Source organism: Phycodurus eques, chromosome 11 (genome assembly GCF_024500275.1).
Source record: "Phycodurus eques isolate BA_2022a chromosome 11, UOR_Pequ_1.1, whole genome shotgun sequence".
Lineage (NCBI taxonomy): Eukaryota > Metazoa > Chordata > Actinopteri > Syngnathiformes > Syngnathidae > Phycodurus > Phycodurus eques.
The window spans coordinates 2,802,616-2,818,366 of NC_084535.1; the positions used below are offsets into that span (position 1 = coordinate 2,802,616).

General features: G+C 44.9%; 1 protein-coding gene across 5 annotated transcripts in view; it reads left to right on the forward strand.

Annotated features, from left to right (window-relative positions):
* cdh11 (cadherin 11, type 2, OB-cadherin (osteoblast)) overlaps window positions 1-15,751 on the forward strand; it is a 70,154-nt gene that overhangs the window by 45,322 nt on the left and 9,081 nt on the right. For 3 of the 5 annotated variants that reach the window (XM_061690998.1, XM_061691000.1, XM_061690997.1), the window contains exons 3-8: window positions 2,218-2,513; window positions 3,811-3,950; window positions 5,361-5,655; window positions 7,151-7,270; window positions 9,438-9,605; window positions 11,516-11,703. In XM_061690998.1, coding sequence (XP_061546982.1) covers window positions 2,399-2,513; window positions 3,811-3,950; window positions 5,361-5,655; window positions 7,151-7,270; window positions 9,438-9,605; window positions 11,516-11,703 — 1,026 coding nt within the window. In that variant the 5' untranslated portion in view covers window positions 2,218-2,398. The remainder of the gene's footprint in view (window positions 1-2,217; window positions 2,514-3,810; window positions 3,951-5,360; window positions 5,656-7,150; window positions 7,271-9,437; window positions 9,606-11,515; window positions 11,704-15,751) is intronic. The other 2 variants (XM_061691001.1, XM_061690999.1) reach the window with 1 other exon arrangement.

Genomic DNA, 15,751 nt, shown 5'->3' on the forward strand with positions numbered 1-15,751 from the left:
AGCCCATTTTTTTTTGTCAAGTGACCAATTTCCACTGCCAAGCTCCGCCCACACGCTGGAATGAAAACTCAAATTCTTGATGTAGCAATCTTCGTGTGTCTTTTCCGACATGGGTTTCTGAGGCGTTTTTTTGTGGGTTTGCTACGGCGGCCTGGAAGTGCAAAACCATATAGCACATTGTGAAACACTTTAACTTAATTTCAGAAAACAACAACAACAAAAACGAGTCCTGAAATGTTAAAGGTGTTTCACAATTTGTTATATTTGTTTGCACTTCCAGGCCGCCGTAGTTTAGTCAGCATAGACATGCTTACCAAATTTCCCTTTGCTCTGTGAAACTGGCTTCTGGTGCTGAATTTTCAAATGGTTCCCACGTAGTCAACTGAGCCAATTTTTGTAAAATCATCCAAATTAGCTGCCATACTCTGCTAATATGCTGTAACAAAAATGCTAATTCTTTGTAATTATGCATTGCTCATCTTTCTCATATATGTGGTTCAAATTTGGCAGCAATCATAGAAAATCTTGAAGCTCAGTGCATCTTGGCCCACTTTCAGTCTCGTGGCTTCTTGAGACTTTCTGGGCGGCTCTGCTCATGATAGACATGACTCCCAAATTTCACGTTGCGAGGTGAAACCCAGCCTGTTCCCAAATCTGCGACAAGAGGCTCCTGTCATGTTTTTGTCCTCAGAGAAGAATAATTGCCATTGAAATCAATGGTGGCGTTATCAAGTTTCATATTTGTCGAGGTGTCACTCACGCTGCCGGTCCCCCGTACATAAAATGTGCTGTTTCTCTATCGGAGCGAAACATTGCCTCAGACTAACAGATGGGTGCGGTCAAGCGAAATAAGGCACTGCTAGCGATATTTTCAATTTGCTTTTTCAAAAATTTCAATTTATGCTGGACTAGTTGAAATAGGTTGACGCTGGATAAAAGCCGACTCACTGGTGACACTTTGACAGCCCGCGAGGAAATTCTCTACACGTTTTCTGCCAGTAAAACAAGTTGGGAGCTCTTGGAATTCTTAATCACGTTGTGCTTTAACTTTGGAAAAAAAGTGCTTGGCATAGGGATTTGATTCAGTATAAATGCATATTTTCTTCGATGTATACAGTGACAGTTTGAGTTTTCTCCCAAAATATGCAATTCAATCTTGTTTTCTCTATTTATTTATTTTTTTAATCTAAGCAAGTTTACGAAAAAACAAACAAACCCAGAAACAATTATTGACTTGGAAACAAAAATGTCTCTCACAATAGGACTTTATCCCTGCAGGACACACGTGTTTCCCCCCGACAGTTTGACGCGATTGATGTGTCATGAGTTGCTGCTCCGCTGTTCGGTGTCGGTTTTTGACGGGCCCTGCATGTCGTCGCCTCTCCGAAGTAGCGAGCGTGCGAGGCCGAGAGCAGAGCAGAAACAGCCAAGTCGTCTACGGAATGTCAAAAGCGACTGCACGGTCAGCACTCGCGCGGCGTGTTCTCGTGTCTTCGTCGCGTCACGTCAGAACGCAGCGACGAGTACAATTGCGACGTGCTCAATAACGTTTGGCGATGTGTGCGGGTGAAATACGAACGCGGCACCAGCGCCAAGTGCGGCCCGGGCCTTAGCGCTGTTGCTCAATTCAAATTGTAACCGCGTGTGATGTACTGTAATGGCGTCTTCTTCTTTCAGCCGCTTTTCTATTATAGTTCCACTCCAATTCATTGCTTTCGACGAGTGGAAGTAAATCTTCCTGGCTCGTGGAAAGGAGTTTGGCTGACTGTTTCATCATTGTTAACGCTTGGAAGCATAACACAATAAGAAGGCAGTAGAGATGATAATCTTGTAGGATCGCAACTTTATTCTCACTGTAAGAGAGTTTTCCTTTCAGTGTGGCTCTTTCATTCTTTCATATAATGCAACATGGTGTTTGACTGCTATTTAAAAAAAAAAAAAAAAACTATTCACTCTCACGTCAACTGTCTGTTGGTGCGATTGTAGCCGCTTTCTTCATGTTTCTGCACAGTGATTGATGGTCTTTTTAAATAAACGCGCATAAACAGAGGCCTACGTCATGTTTTCCGCCATTTTCACGTGACTGGATCCAAATGAATTCGAGCTAATTAGTTTACAGGCAGCCTCGACGGGCTAATTAAAGGCGAGTCGCATAACGCGGCTGGCGAGCATCAGACGGGAAGCTTCCTTTTTTTCTTCATTTTATTTCGCTTCCAGGTTTGGAGGACTGGAGGAGAAGAAGAAGAAGAAGAAGAAGAAGAAGAAATTGGCTCGTGTTGAAATCACACTCTCAACATTCCCTTCGCCAAACAGGAAGTCGTCACCTCAGTGGGGGCTGAGCTCCACTGAGAGGAACCCGAGAGTGAGGAGGCCGGATTTGACGACGACGACGACGAAGATGCTGAGGGTCTTCCTGGTGTTAGCGGCACTCTGCGCCCTCTGTAGCCTGGCGGCGGCTAGCCGGAGGAAACACGACTCGGTGGATCATCGCTCCCACAGGCGCAGACATGCAGGTGGGAATGATGCCTCGTGAATTTTAGGAAACGTAAAGTCTTCCAGCATATCACCATATTTGGCCACACAAGTGCAATATTTGAAACAAACGTTTTCCCTTCAAATCCTGGAGTTCTCAAAAAGAGAGCGCTGTCACAAAAGTGATGCATTTGTCAGGAAAGTGGTTTGCCACATTTTGTCATTAAAGCACTGTATTTGGTCACAAAATGCCCACGTTACACAATGAAAATCATCAAAGCACCAAAAGCACTCTGTTTGCCAATAGGCAATTTGTTCAGGGAAAGCACAGAAACATCAGTTAAATGCAATATTTTGTTATTAAAACATGTTTTTGTTGACAAAAAGGCTACATTCGTCGATGGAAATGTTACATTTTATCTCAATGACACTGCAATCAGGCGCTTTATTAAGAAAAGGGCAATATTATGATGATGACTGTGTAAATTGTCGTGAAAGCGCTACATTTTTTCACAAAAAGGCGTTTTGCCAAAAACAAAACTCAATTAATAAAAAGGTAATTCTCCGCTGCAAAAACCTTCGATGTTTAGTTTCCCAAATACAATATTTTTTTTCATCAAAGTAAGGTTGTTTGTTATCTCTTCTTTTCCTTGAGTACGGTCACCGCGAGTACTTTTGAGACAAACAATTTCAATCAACACAATGACAATGACATTTCATTTTGAACTTTCTTCGTAAAGCGCATGATGACTCGCTGATATGTCAAACCGCCACAGTGTAGCGCTGACTACTGGCCAGGAGGATTTAATGGAGGCCAGATTTCTTTATTTATTTTTTGATCGCCTTAAGTATCGGTGGCCGGTATCGGCAGCTCTCACGAATACCCGATACCTTGAAATAAGGCCGTGTCCTTGCCCGTCGCTAATTAAAACACTACACTCACAGAAATGCTACGTTAGGCTATCAAAATGTGAATTTTCGCCACGAAAAACAGTAGCAGCAAAAAAACAAACCATAAAAAGCTACATGTTGCAGTTAAAATGAACAAACTGTTTCAATGGTGGTACTTTCTCATTGCTTTGTCATTAAAACAGTAGATTCGCTTACAAAAAGCTACATCGGGCTATGAAAAGCACCACCCACACACACTTTCTCACTGTGATGATGTCCGAGTGGGATTTCCATTGACGTGCTTGCCCGTCGCATCCCACACACACCTTGGCGCTAATCCCGATAAGAAAACACACTCACAGACAAAACTTGTGCGTTGTTGTGGTTTTATAGTCGAGTGAACTCGTGTGTGTGTGTGTGTGTGTGTGTGTGTGTGTGTGTGTGTAGGTCACACATCGCTGCACAGACACCGGCCCCGGGTGGGCAAGGAGGGTCAGGTGCTGCACAGGTCCAAAAGAGGTTGGGTCTGGAATCAGTTCTTTGTCATTGAGGAGTACACCGGACCGGATCCTGTTCTGGTGGGACGGGTGAGTTGAGGCTCGACGACGACGAGGGTGGGCTCGCTCCATGTACGTCATCGATTTGAAGGTTTAGGGCTGCAATTAAATGTGGGCGGGTTTATATGGCAAGCGTTACTTCTCCTGGATACTTCTTTCTACAGATATTTTGGTTTTCCTCAAGATTTGTGCATTTTAATGTATGTGATGATTTTTGTTTTTGTTTTTACTTTGATCATATTGGGTATTGCACCTTCATTCACAACTGAGATAAAAGTTTTAGAATCTTCACTTTGATAGGTCGGATCCCGATCAGTGTCATCTAGTTTGCAGGAAAAGAAATGAAACAAAACGGGATTAGGGCAAAAAAATAAAAAAAAGTCTGATAGTGGTCTCAATCCAAATATCGATAAATTCTTATCATAATCATCAATTTAAAAAAATGTTTCATTTATCTTGTTAATTTTGTCCAAGTTTCCTTCAAAATGTCTAAGTTTGATAAAAGACCTCAGCGTCGCACTTAATCACTCATTTAAATACTTCAAAATAAATGTGTACATTTTTGTGCTTGGTATTTTACTATTTAGCCTATTTTTACCCCAAAATATTTGTTTTGTAGTATATTTCATATTGAAATAATTAAATTTAATAATATTTTTGATATTGTTATGTATAGTATCTTTTTTAAAATATTTCAAATTGTTTTGAAAACACATATTACCATACCATACCATACCATATACCATATTAACATATTACCTCATGTTTTGTCATAGTTCTTATTATTATTTAAACTGCATATTAATACTATATTAAAGGGTTAAGCGGGCTTTACCCAAGAGTCTCTTCCTCATCAAGAGTTGGGGGGCTGGTTGTCGTGGGCAATTGCGGGCGATGGGAGGCTCGTACTTGGGGCGCGATTGGCGGCGGCACGCCTCAACGACGACGACGACGACGACGACGACATCAGTCAAAACAGCAACGAGTGCGATGACATCGAACGAGCGTCATATTTCATGCGCCAGAGCTCCTACGAGAAGAACACGAGTTGAATTGAACAGAAAACATTTGTCACTTGTGGGATGGCAGCCCCCTTTAAAAACGCTCACTTATTAGCAATACACGCACACACAGACTAAAACACACATATACACGCAGACCACAGTTGTTGCTGGGCATGAATTCAAAAACAAAAACAAACCAAAAAAAAAAGGTCAAATGTGAAATATGTCAAATCATTTGAGCAATAAACTAATTATTATTTTTTTACTTGAATAGTTAACCAATATTTAATGAAATAAAAAAGAATGAAAAAAATGAAAATGAAAATGAATCCATTTTTCAGCTACCAATTTTCGCTAGCAACTATGAAAGAACTGTTGGCGTTGTAGAAGCATCTCGTACTTGAAGCGTGACACGATTGGATCTTCCCTCGCGCAGCTCCACTCCGACGTGGACTCGGGCAACGGCTACATCAAGTACATCCTTTCGGGCGAGGGCGCCGGGACCATCTTCGTCATCGACGACAAGACGGGCAACATCCACGCCACCAAGACGCTGGACCGCGAGGAGCAGGCTCAGTACACGCTGACGGCGCAGGCGGTGGACCGAGACACCAACCAACCTCTGGAGCCGCCCTCCGAGTTCATCGTCAAGGTGCAGGACATCAACGACAATCCTCCCGAGTTCCTGCACGGGCCTTACTACGCCAGGGTGCCCGAGATGTCCAACGTCGGTGAGTAGCTCGCCGTACCAACCGCCAAACGATTGGATGTTTGCGACCGTGACCGTCAAACAATTGTATGTTTGTGGATGTAACTGCAAACAACTGCACGTGACAGCCGCTTCCAGTCTTAGAAGACCTTGCGCATTGCGTGCGTTTTACCTGGAAACATTGTGGTAATTATTGACTTTTTAATGCGAAGGGTCTTAGATTTTAGACCTGCGCTTTTATCAACAGGATGCTAAACCTTATCATATGTATGTCGATGTAATCGCTAAGTGCTTCTTAGCGACATGTAACACAATACTTCTTGATTGGGATTTCTTTTTTTTAAGACTTGACGAATTCCCTCAGACCAAGTCAAACGAGTCCAAAAGACATCAGCCTCAAGTGAGCAAGCGAGTGAGTGGCGCTCGCTAATGAAGCCCCCGCCGGAGCTCATCTCGGTCGGCGTTCTTCAGGAATGATCGATTGTCACGGAAACCCGAGCACAGGAAGCGTGGCTGCGCGACCGCGCCATTAGCCCATACATTAAAAGGAATCAAACTCCCGACAAGCTCCCGCGGCGCTCCTGACTAAGAGCTTCCGATATCGATGGAATCTCAGGGCCGGGATTGGTTGTGGTCACGGGGACTCTTAATGGCGATGAAATTGCGGAGCGCGCTTCCGAAGAAAGATGTTCGGAGAGGACGTTTGTACGATTCCGTTTCAAGATCCGTCCGACAACGTGAAACCTGAACGCTCAAGTCAGGCCTCGGCAGGAGGTTAGGCCGGTTTGAAACCAAGGTTAGGGTTTAAGATTCAGGTTTCAAGCCTGGGTTAGGGTTAGAGAAAGTAATGTTTTAAAGTAGGGTTTCGAGACATTGTTAGGGTTTCAAACAAGCGTTTCAAACCAGAGTTTGAAATTAAGGGTTCAATTGGGGTTTCAAACCAGGATTAAGGTTTTAAATTGGGGCTTCAAGCTTGGGTAAGGGTTTCAAACCAGAGTTAAGATGTCCAATTAGGGATTCAAGCCAGGGTTACGGTTTCAAACAACTGTAATGGTCACGTATGGGATAGGGTTTCAAACAAAGATTAGGTTTTTGAAAGAATTTTTCAAATGTAGGATTGCATGCCAAAGTTGGGTTTTTCGACTTCGACAGTGTTAGGGTTTCAAGGTAAGGTGAAGGTTTCGAATTCAGGTTTCAAAGTAGGGTTTCAGGCCCGGGTTATGCTTTCAAGCCAGGGTTGGCTTTCAAACTAAGGTTAGGGTTTAGAATTTGGGTTTAAAAAAGTAGGGTTTTAAGCCAGTGTTACAATTTCAAATGAGAATTAAGGGTTGCAAGGGTTACAAATCAGGGTTAGGGTTTTATTACAGGATTTCAAAGTAGGGTTTCAAGACTCATCCTGTCAGCGGTCGCCTTGCTGCACGTCGACAGACGTGCTCGCCTCGCAAACGTGCAGACACCGCGGTTGTGGTCTCGTTTTTGGTGAACGGAGCTGACGGCGTGTGCGCGTTATGTCGCAGGTACGTCGGTGATTCAGGTGACGGCCACCGACGCCGACGACCCCACGTACGGAAACAGCGCCCGGCTGGTGTACAGCATCCTGCAGGGACAGCCCTACTTCTCGGTGGAGCCGCAGACGGGTGAGAAACGGGGCACGCTACCACTGGAAGAAAGGACAAGACAGGGCAGCGCGCTACACCGGGGAACATCTCACACCGAACACAACATTACGTACACTTGCGCTAGCTCACCATCTGTCTTATGATACCCGCTTCCCATTGGGACTCATTTGGACCGATTCCCCAGTAGCTCTTCAAATCGAAATCGACGACTTCCTGTTGAGTTTCGGGCGTGAGTCCTTGAAGACTTTTTGGTGTCCTGTCACGATAGACACGGCCGACCAATTTCGTGTTGATCAGCGAAACTGCACGAGGTCCTGGAATTTGCCTCAATGGCTTTCTTCAAACAAGGGAAATTGTTTTCATCGGAAACTGCTGTCCTATTCCACTGCATAGCAAAACCAAAACAGTCGTGCACAAAGGAAAGAGTAAAGATGGCGGTCATATAAAAAGTCAGTGGAGCGGGGACTCTAAAGTGGTTTAAAAAAAAAAAAAAAACAGAAAGAGCAGCACGTTCAGTTTGATGGTTACTGAGTCCTGGCCTGACATTTGGACAGCGCGAGGCGATGACGGATGGACGCGTGGGGTCGCACAGAGTGGAGATGACGCCGCTTCGCACAGAGAGACATCGGCCGGTGGTGGGCTTTTGGCGGCGGATTTGCGCAGAGGAAATCGGAGCTAATCAGAGCGGTGTCGGCCGTTTGACTGGCGCGCATCCAAAGCTCACATTTCTAATTGGTTTGGAGATTATCAGCTTTGCGTGCTGTCACACGCACGTACACCAACACACGCACACAGCCGGTCCACCGTGACCATAAAAACCTTAACGCGCACCAGCCGATTAGCGGTGTTTGAAATGTCGAAAAATAATCTCACGCTTGTTTAAACGAAGTCCATATTTTTAGCTTGATTGATTCTGAAGGCAAATAGATGATTTTTTTGGAGGTCATGTCACACATTGCAACGAGGTTAGGCGGCTGTGGCCTGGTTGCCGGGGTAACAAAAGTGAAGAATCTTAACATGCAATCCCTTCCTCGCCGCGGGAACCTGGCATCCTCTCAATTGGCGCTCGGAGAAAATCTCGGGCGAATAATCCCGCTTTTTTGCTTCCGTGCTGTAGATTCAAAAACCGAGAATTTTATTTGTCATTTTCTCCACAAACTAATGAATACAACGGCGTTGTCAGAGCTTAGTTTTTCGTGGCAACTTGTCAAACTCCGTGCGCACACTATGATGAAAACTTAATATATTTACTGTGCTCCATCTGTTTCGTGGACCTGGTTTAAATTTGATAGCGATCAGAAGAATTGCTTCGGAGAAGTCTTATTATAGTTTGCTCTATGTACGGGGAATCGTCCAAATTTGTCAACTTGTTCCGCCTCCATACCTTGGAGAAAACCCACTAGCTTGGCAATTTAGCGTTGTCCATCTGTCTGCTACACCTGGTTCAAATGTGGTAGCAATCGGATTAATTCGCTAGGATATATCTGTATGTACAACAGGGTAACAGTTAATAGAGCTTCCTTTTTTTATGGTGAACCATCAAAATATGTCGCCGTGTTCTGCCCACATACCGCAATGAAAAGTCAAACGCCTGGCAATTTCGCATGCTCCAGCTGGCTACCACACCTGGTTTGAATCGGGTATCGAAGTCTGTTTAGGTGTGCCGCAATCTGTACTTGTGGAGCTGCATTATTCGAGATTCGGAATCGCCGAACTCTGCCGCCACGCTCCGCCCGCACACCATCGTGAAAACGCTCAAATGCTTGGCAATTAAGCACGGTCCATCTGTTTAATAAATTTGAGAGCGATCGTATTCATACTCTCGGAGAAGTCTATTCAGGTTACGATGGGAGCTCAGGTATGAGGTTTTTTTTTTGTTTGTTTGTTTTTTTTAAGGGTAATCCCTCAACATTTGCCACCGTGTTCCGCCCACATACCATGAAGAAAACTCAAAACCTTGCCAATTTGGCTTCGGCCTAGAAGCCCATTTACTGTTGGGAGGACCAAACTGACAGGACAATGGCTGCTTTGAACTAAAATGTCCAACTTCCTGTTAGTTCTACAACCCTTTTCTTGTGCATACTGTCAGTGTAGACTACCAAATTGTACGTCAATGGGTGAAACTGACCCGTGATCCATCCGTGACAGTTTTGATTGGAAAAGTTGACATTCTCCACGCCCGCAGGTATCATTCGCACGGCGCTGCCCAACATGGACCGCGAGGCGCGGCAGGACTACGACGTGGTGATCCAGGCCAAGGACATGGGCGGCCACATGGGCGGGCTGTCTGGGACCACCGAGGTCAAAATCACACTCACCGACGTCAACGACAACCCACCCAAGTTCCCGCAGAGTGAGTGCACGTCAATTATGGACGCTTCTTAGGTGGCGTGTGTCGCAGCGTGTGTTTCCCAAGTGTGTGTACACGGGGTGTGCTTGTTTTGTCAATCGCAAAAAGTTCGACATTTTCAATTAAAAAGGAAAAAATAAAAACGTAAATTTAAAAAATATATATATGTTTGGGGTGGCCCAAGTGCGTGTGTGTGTCCATCTGTCAATAGCTTAAGCTTGAAAAAAATGGCAATGTAAAACCAAAAAGGAATGCATTTAAAATATAAACAATCATAAAAATATACATGTTCGAACCCTAAAAAATAAAGTGTAAAAACTAAGTAAGAAATAACGTATGCATGTGTCATTTTTTAAGCCCCCCCAAAAATAGAATTCGAAACCCCCAAAAAATATGAAATATATTTCAACTCGAAAAAAGTTGCAAGTTTAAATTCAAGATTTTTTTTTAATAACGTGTGTCTGTATCAACCCTAAAAAAAAATACAAGTTAAAAAAGCAAACAGTGTAATTAAAAGATCAAAATCATTCAAAACTACACGTATGTCAACTGTGAAAGGTAAAACAAAAGATGCATTCAATAAAAAAATGAATTGATAAATATATAGATATAAATATACACGCTGTATACAAATAATACATATGTAATACGTAAGTGTTTAATTTTATTTTTTATTTTTGACTGCATTAAAGGGTCGATTTTGAATAGTCACTCACGTAACCCAATATGGTTTCGTGCGCGATAAAGTGCGACGTGACGAGCAGCCGTAAAAGCTGCAACAACAGCTTCCACTTGTCGCACGAGTCCGAGCGTCAGTCAACTACGAGCAGAAGGAGCACCTGCGCAAGGAATGTTCCAGATGGCGCCAATGAGGACGCTGATTACATATTTAGCACTTTTGAGAGCGGCAGCGCAGCTAAAAGATGAAAACACCCCCAGAAAAAAATCAAAACAAAGCCATTATGGAGTCCTGTCTTGAAATCAAAGCATAGACCGCTTCCTGGCTCCTCAAAGACTTCCTGTCACTGTTAATTGTTTCGCTTTTAGCCAGCAAAATAGAATGAGCGTCGAGACTTGACTTTAGTACAACACTGGCGGTGACAAAAAGGCAAGAAGCTCTGACAAAGGGGAATTTTTGTTTTTTTTGACTTGATCTGTCACATCGTCGCTGGCACGTATCAATTACTCGACACGCTCCTTTTGTGAGATTACTGAGCCGCCGCCGCCGCTTCGCTCGTCGCCCCCGAAAATGAAACGAAACGAGCCGCAATCCAGCCGCACAAAAGACATCCGACTTGAAAAGAAGATTTCTGTGCCTGGGAAATAGCAGTGAAGTTAGCGCCTCATCCCACTAATAATATCGCACGATGAAATGTATGTGAGTGTTGTGCTTCTGTATGGATAGAATGCGGTGGGCAGGTGGGTGCCGAGGGAAATGGAGGTTTTCCTGGGGGAGGTAAACGTGCGAGAAATAGGCCAATGGGGGGGGGGGCTAAGGACGCATGCCGAGATTTGGTAGTGGAATGAGGACAAGAAGAAGAAGAAGCAGCAGCAGCAGCAAGCATTGGCAGTTCCCTCATTTGCATGAGACAAACAACAATCTACACTTCCATCTACCTCAATGATCAACTACCCTACTATCTATTGATCAACCCATGTATCAAACTACCCATATAGCCAACTACCTATCTACCATCTGGCCACTTATCACTTATCCCAAGAGTAGATGAAAAAGGATAGGCGCAGGGAATAAAATGTGACTTCAAACATTGTGTGACGCACCGGTCGGCCATTTTCAACACGCTAACGTCTGCTCCGTGCTCCTTGCGAGTGTTTTCATTTTGTATTCGCGTGTTTGTATCCGCTCAACAATCAAACCTGCACCCATCGGCCCGCGGTCTCTCCCCCCGCAGGCGTGTACGCCATGTCCGTGTCCGAGGACAAAGTGGAGGGCGAGGAGGTGGGCCGTCTCAAGGCCAACGACCCCGACATGGGAGACAACGGGATGGTTAACTACCGGCTGATAGACGGAGACGGCATTGGGACGTTCGAGCTCAGCACCGACTCTGAGACCAGGGAGGCCGTCGTCAAGCTGAAAAAGGTCAACTAAATCGCTATTTAAAAAGCATGTTTTCTACTGCCACCTGTTGAGCTAGCAAACTGCTGGCGTTGTTGTGTGGATCTGAGTTCCCTGCTGGCTGCCGCCAAATAGTGACAGCGACAAGCCAAATAATTCAGGGGCTCATAGATGAATGGATGGCTAGACGTGTACAGAAAGAGGACGAGATGGGTAGGTTGGTCGGACAGATTGCTAGATACATGGCTAGATGGACTGGTGATTACTGTGTACATATGGAAACTATTAGGTAGATGCGGTATATCAAGGGTTAGACGGAGGTGTAGATAGAAGGTGATATCCACTGAATTTGCTTTGTTTGTCCTCTCTTGCGCAAGAAAAAAACAAACATCTTAACATTTCGGAAGAGCTATGGAGGTCAGAATCTCCTCAACACGAAGGTAGGACTTCCTGTCCGCACGGCGCACAAAGCGAGCCGGCTCACTTTGATTCATTCTGCGAGAAAATCTTTCTCCAGCCCGACTCGATCGATGCAAATCTTTTGTCTTAATGCGGCAGCTCAGCGGCACTCGTAGACTCTCGCGGGTTCAGCTTTTTGCTTTCCGCTGCTATCAGGAAATGAGAGCAGGAATTTAAAAATCGAGGTGGTTAACCTCGAGCTCAAGCGTCGGAGGCGGGCAGCTGCGCAGCTGATCCCAACGTGACCGGAGCGCAACGCTGACCACATCCAGCGCAGAGAAGACACATGAGGGATGACTTGTCAGCCCTTGAAAAAAGATGAAGGCACCCCACGCCACGCCACGCCACGCCACGTTCTCGTGCGGTCCACAGGGAGGAGTCCCACATTTCAGCTCTTTGTCCTGCCCGGAAGTCAAATTCACTTCAAAATGGAGAAATTGGGGGGGGGGGGAAACATGCCGTGATTGAATGTAGCAGTCAGAACAACGCATGCTAATACACAACAGCTTGACACATTTCATACAAAGACTAAGGGCAAGCGTATGGAGTATAATATGGCGGCGTCAAGAACGAGAGTACAATAACAGTAATGTCTCTTGTATACGTTTCTTTCAGTAGACACTTTTTATTCAAGAGGAGACTATGGGCCTGCTGCAACAAAATGGAGACCGACTACCTGTAAACTAGTATTATTGATAATGTAGTGAATGCCCGCATAGTCACGATTCGGCACCCGCGGATTCACTTATTCGCTGATTTCCCAAAGGCTATTTGGCAGTTTTACCCGCGTATTCAATCATTTTTGGGGTAAAAAAATATTTGTAAAAAATAATCATAATAATGGCCGTCAATTATCGATTTTCACTATTCGTGGCTCAGGCCTGCTGTAAAAATGCATTGGTTTTACATATATTGAGCTTTTCTATGCATGCAAAGATCCAAGGAAGCTATTTACAAACAAAATAGTGACAAAATTTCTCGCCATAAAGATAATTCCGTTTCTGGAACAAAAATGGCTTGCCTCCATTTTTGCTCCAATGTCGGGGTTCGATTTGTGAGCAAATCGCATTTACTCAAGTAGACACTGATTTACAGTTTGTCCGATTTTCTATATGCGAAGGTAAAAGTTTGGAAACGTCTGCTCGACATGGACTTGCAGAAGAAAAACTAGATCAGGATGATCCAATCACCTACATTGTGTGCGTGTGTGTGTGTGTGTGTTGACTAACAACAGGGAGCAATCACACCAAAAATCCTTCATCCTGACTCCCTGCAACTCTCGTAATAACAGCATCAGAGCCCGAGGCTGATTTGAAACGTGCGTGTGCGAGAATGTTTAAATACAAGTGAGAGCGCTGCGTGAGAGGCGCTCACGTCACGAGGCCCACTTGGACGCGATCTGATTACCGTGTCCTGATTCGGATGCGCCGCATCGTGATTTTTTTGAGTCCTGATGCCTCTCGGGGAAATCATCACCTGTTGGCCACAAGGGGCAGCACACGCACACGCACACACACACACACACACACACACACACACACCTGAACACTTTGAAATCAGCGTCGGGAGAAGTCTTCACTCATCTCTATTCTCCCTCTCACACATTCACGCACACCGGCATGAGCTTTTTAATCAACTATTCTCTTTCAACTGTGTCCTGACGAAAGCACTTTGCGGAATATTAAGAAGCCCTGCGTGTGTGTCTGTGTGTGCGCGCGCGTGTGCGCGCGCGCGTGTGTGCGTGTCACTGTGAATATTGTCATGAATGGAAGTGAGCTGAGCGAGCGATCCAGGGAGTGTGACCAAATCGATGGAAAGCGAAAGAAGTGGGACACGTCGGTGACGTTAGCTTCCCGCTGACGCGTTAAGTTCCGTTGGGTATTGTGACGTTTCAAAAAAAAAAAGGGGGGGGGGAGGGGGATTGTTACCCTAATGTGGCAAATCTTAGCCAAAGACAGTTTTGACAGTTTGCTGTCACGCAGCGATCCAGTGGCTGCTAGAAATGCATTGGTGCCTTGACATGCGAGTGACCCGACTTACACGTTTTTCAAGACACGAGCTTTTCAGAGCTTGAAGTTTACTGTCAAACCAAACCGTAAAACAAAGAAAATTACATATTGTATACTTAAAGCCAACCACATAACTATGCCCTAAATGCTGCCAGCTTAATGCTAACACATAATGGGAAACGCTAACAAATAGCATCACCAGAGCGGTGTTGTAACCCTTTAAGCAACAGATATCTGAGAACAAGCAGTGGAGCAACACATGTAGCCAGATAATATCACAAAACTCACAGGCTGGTGCCGAGAAGCTGTTGGAGTGAGTTGAGGCGCTTCATTGCGATAAAAGTAGTCCTTTGCCACCATTTTGTGGATTTTTTATTCAATTACAGCTCAATATACACCTTTTGGAGAGGGTAGCGGGGGTGCATTGTACATCCTTGACACCAATTGTACTACTTTCCTTTTTAGTCAGGGCTTTGGCGGCATCTTGTGGCACCTTAGGGCATTTCAAATGGGTGATTTTTTTTCAGCAAAATCCCGGGAATCGGTTTCAATTCATCTACTGAAAACGGCAAATATGCAGGGGATTACAATTACAACACGAGACCACTGTGACTAAACGTTTACAATCTACCGCGTTGTTAACCTTTTATCTTTTTATGAGTCAACGAGTTCACCTGCGTTTGACGCATCGACGTCTGGGACGACAGGCAGCTCGTCGAGACGGAACAGATGCTTTGTGCCGCTCTGAATTGCCCCTAATTAAATCTGTGATCGCTTAACTGCTGTTATCGCGGCGCTCGTAAAAAGACCCAGTTAATGCGTCGAGCCACTACAGTCGGCTACAGGTGCTCGACTGGCCGTGTCCGACCACCGGCTGAAAGGTGAGACGATCTTTGGCGCTCTACGGTTGACGACTTTTAACATTATGGCTGTGTTCGCTCCCTTTCCGCTCTTGCGTGCCTTTTATAGTGAGTTGGCCATTTTGTAGGCTCCTTTAAGTGGTGAGTGAGTACAACGAATGGTCACTAGAAAAGCAAAAGAACTCAGTATGCGTAGCCAGACAAAAAGCCAAACGGCTGTGGTTACATCACCCAACTTTTTTTTAAAAGGTCTTCGAGCCGTACTGTAAGTGATGCAATCAATCCAACGGCGAGCTTACTAAGCGGTTTAATCACCGGAAATGACGCTCTTACGTCCGTGGCTGGCCGGTAACTTCTTCGCCGAAACATGACAGCGATGAATTTTTCACGAAACGGGCTTGCTCAAGTTTATCTCATTCTTTTCACTCGTCACTGTCTAAAAAGCAACAACCCGGATTTCAATCTTGAGGCGACATGTCGCCGCACGGCTCCCGCAGAGTGAGGGAAGAGGCGCAGTTGGACAGCGCTTCTCAGACATTTGTTAATATGTTTGTTCTCGAGCTTTTTTCAAGATTTTAAAATGGTTACTCATGTCGAAAAATATCAAATGACATGACGGCAAACTCGATTTGTGAAAAAATATGACATGGACCATCATTGGACAGCGACAATATGGTTTTCATAAAGTGTGATTACTGCAGGTACTGTAGTATTCGTAATACGGGAGCCCTTGAGGGGCGTGGC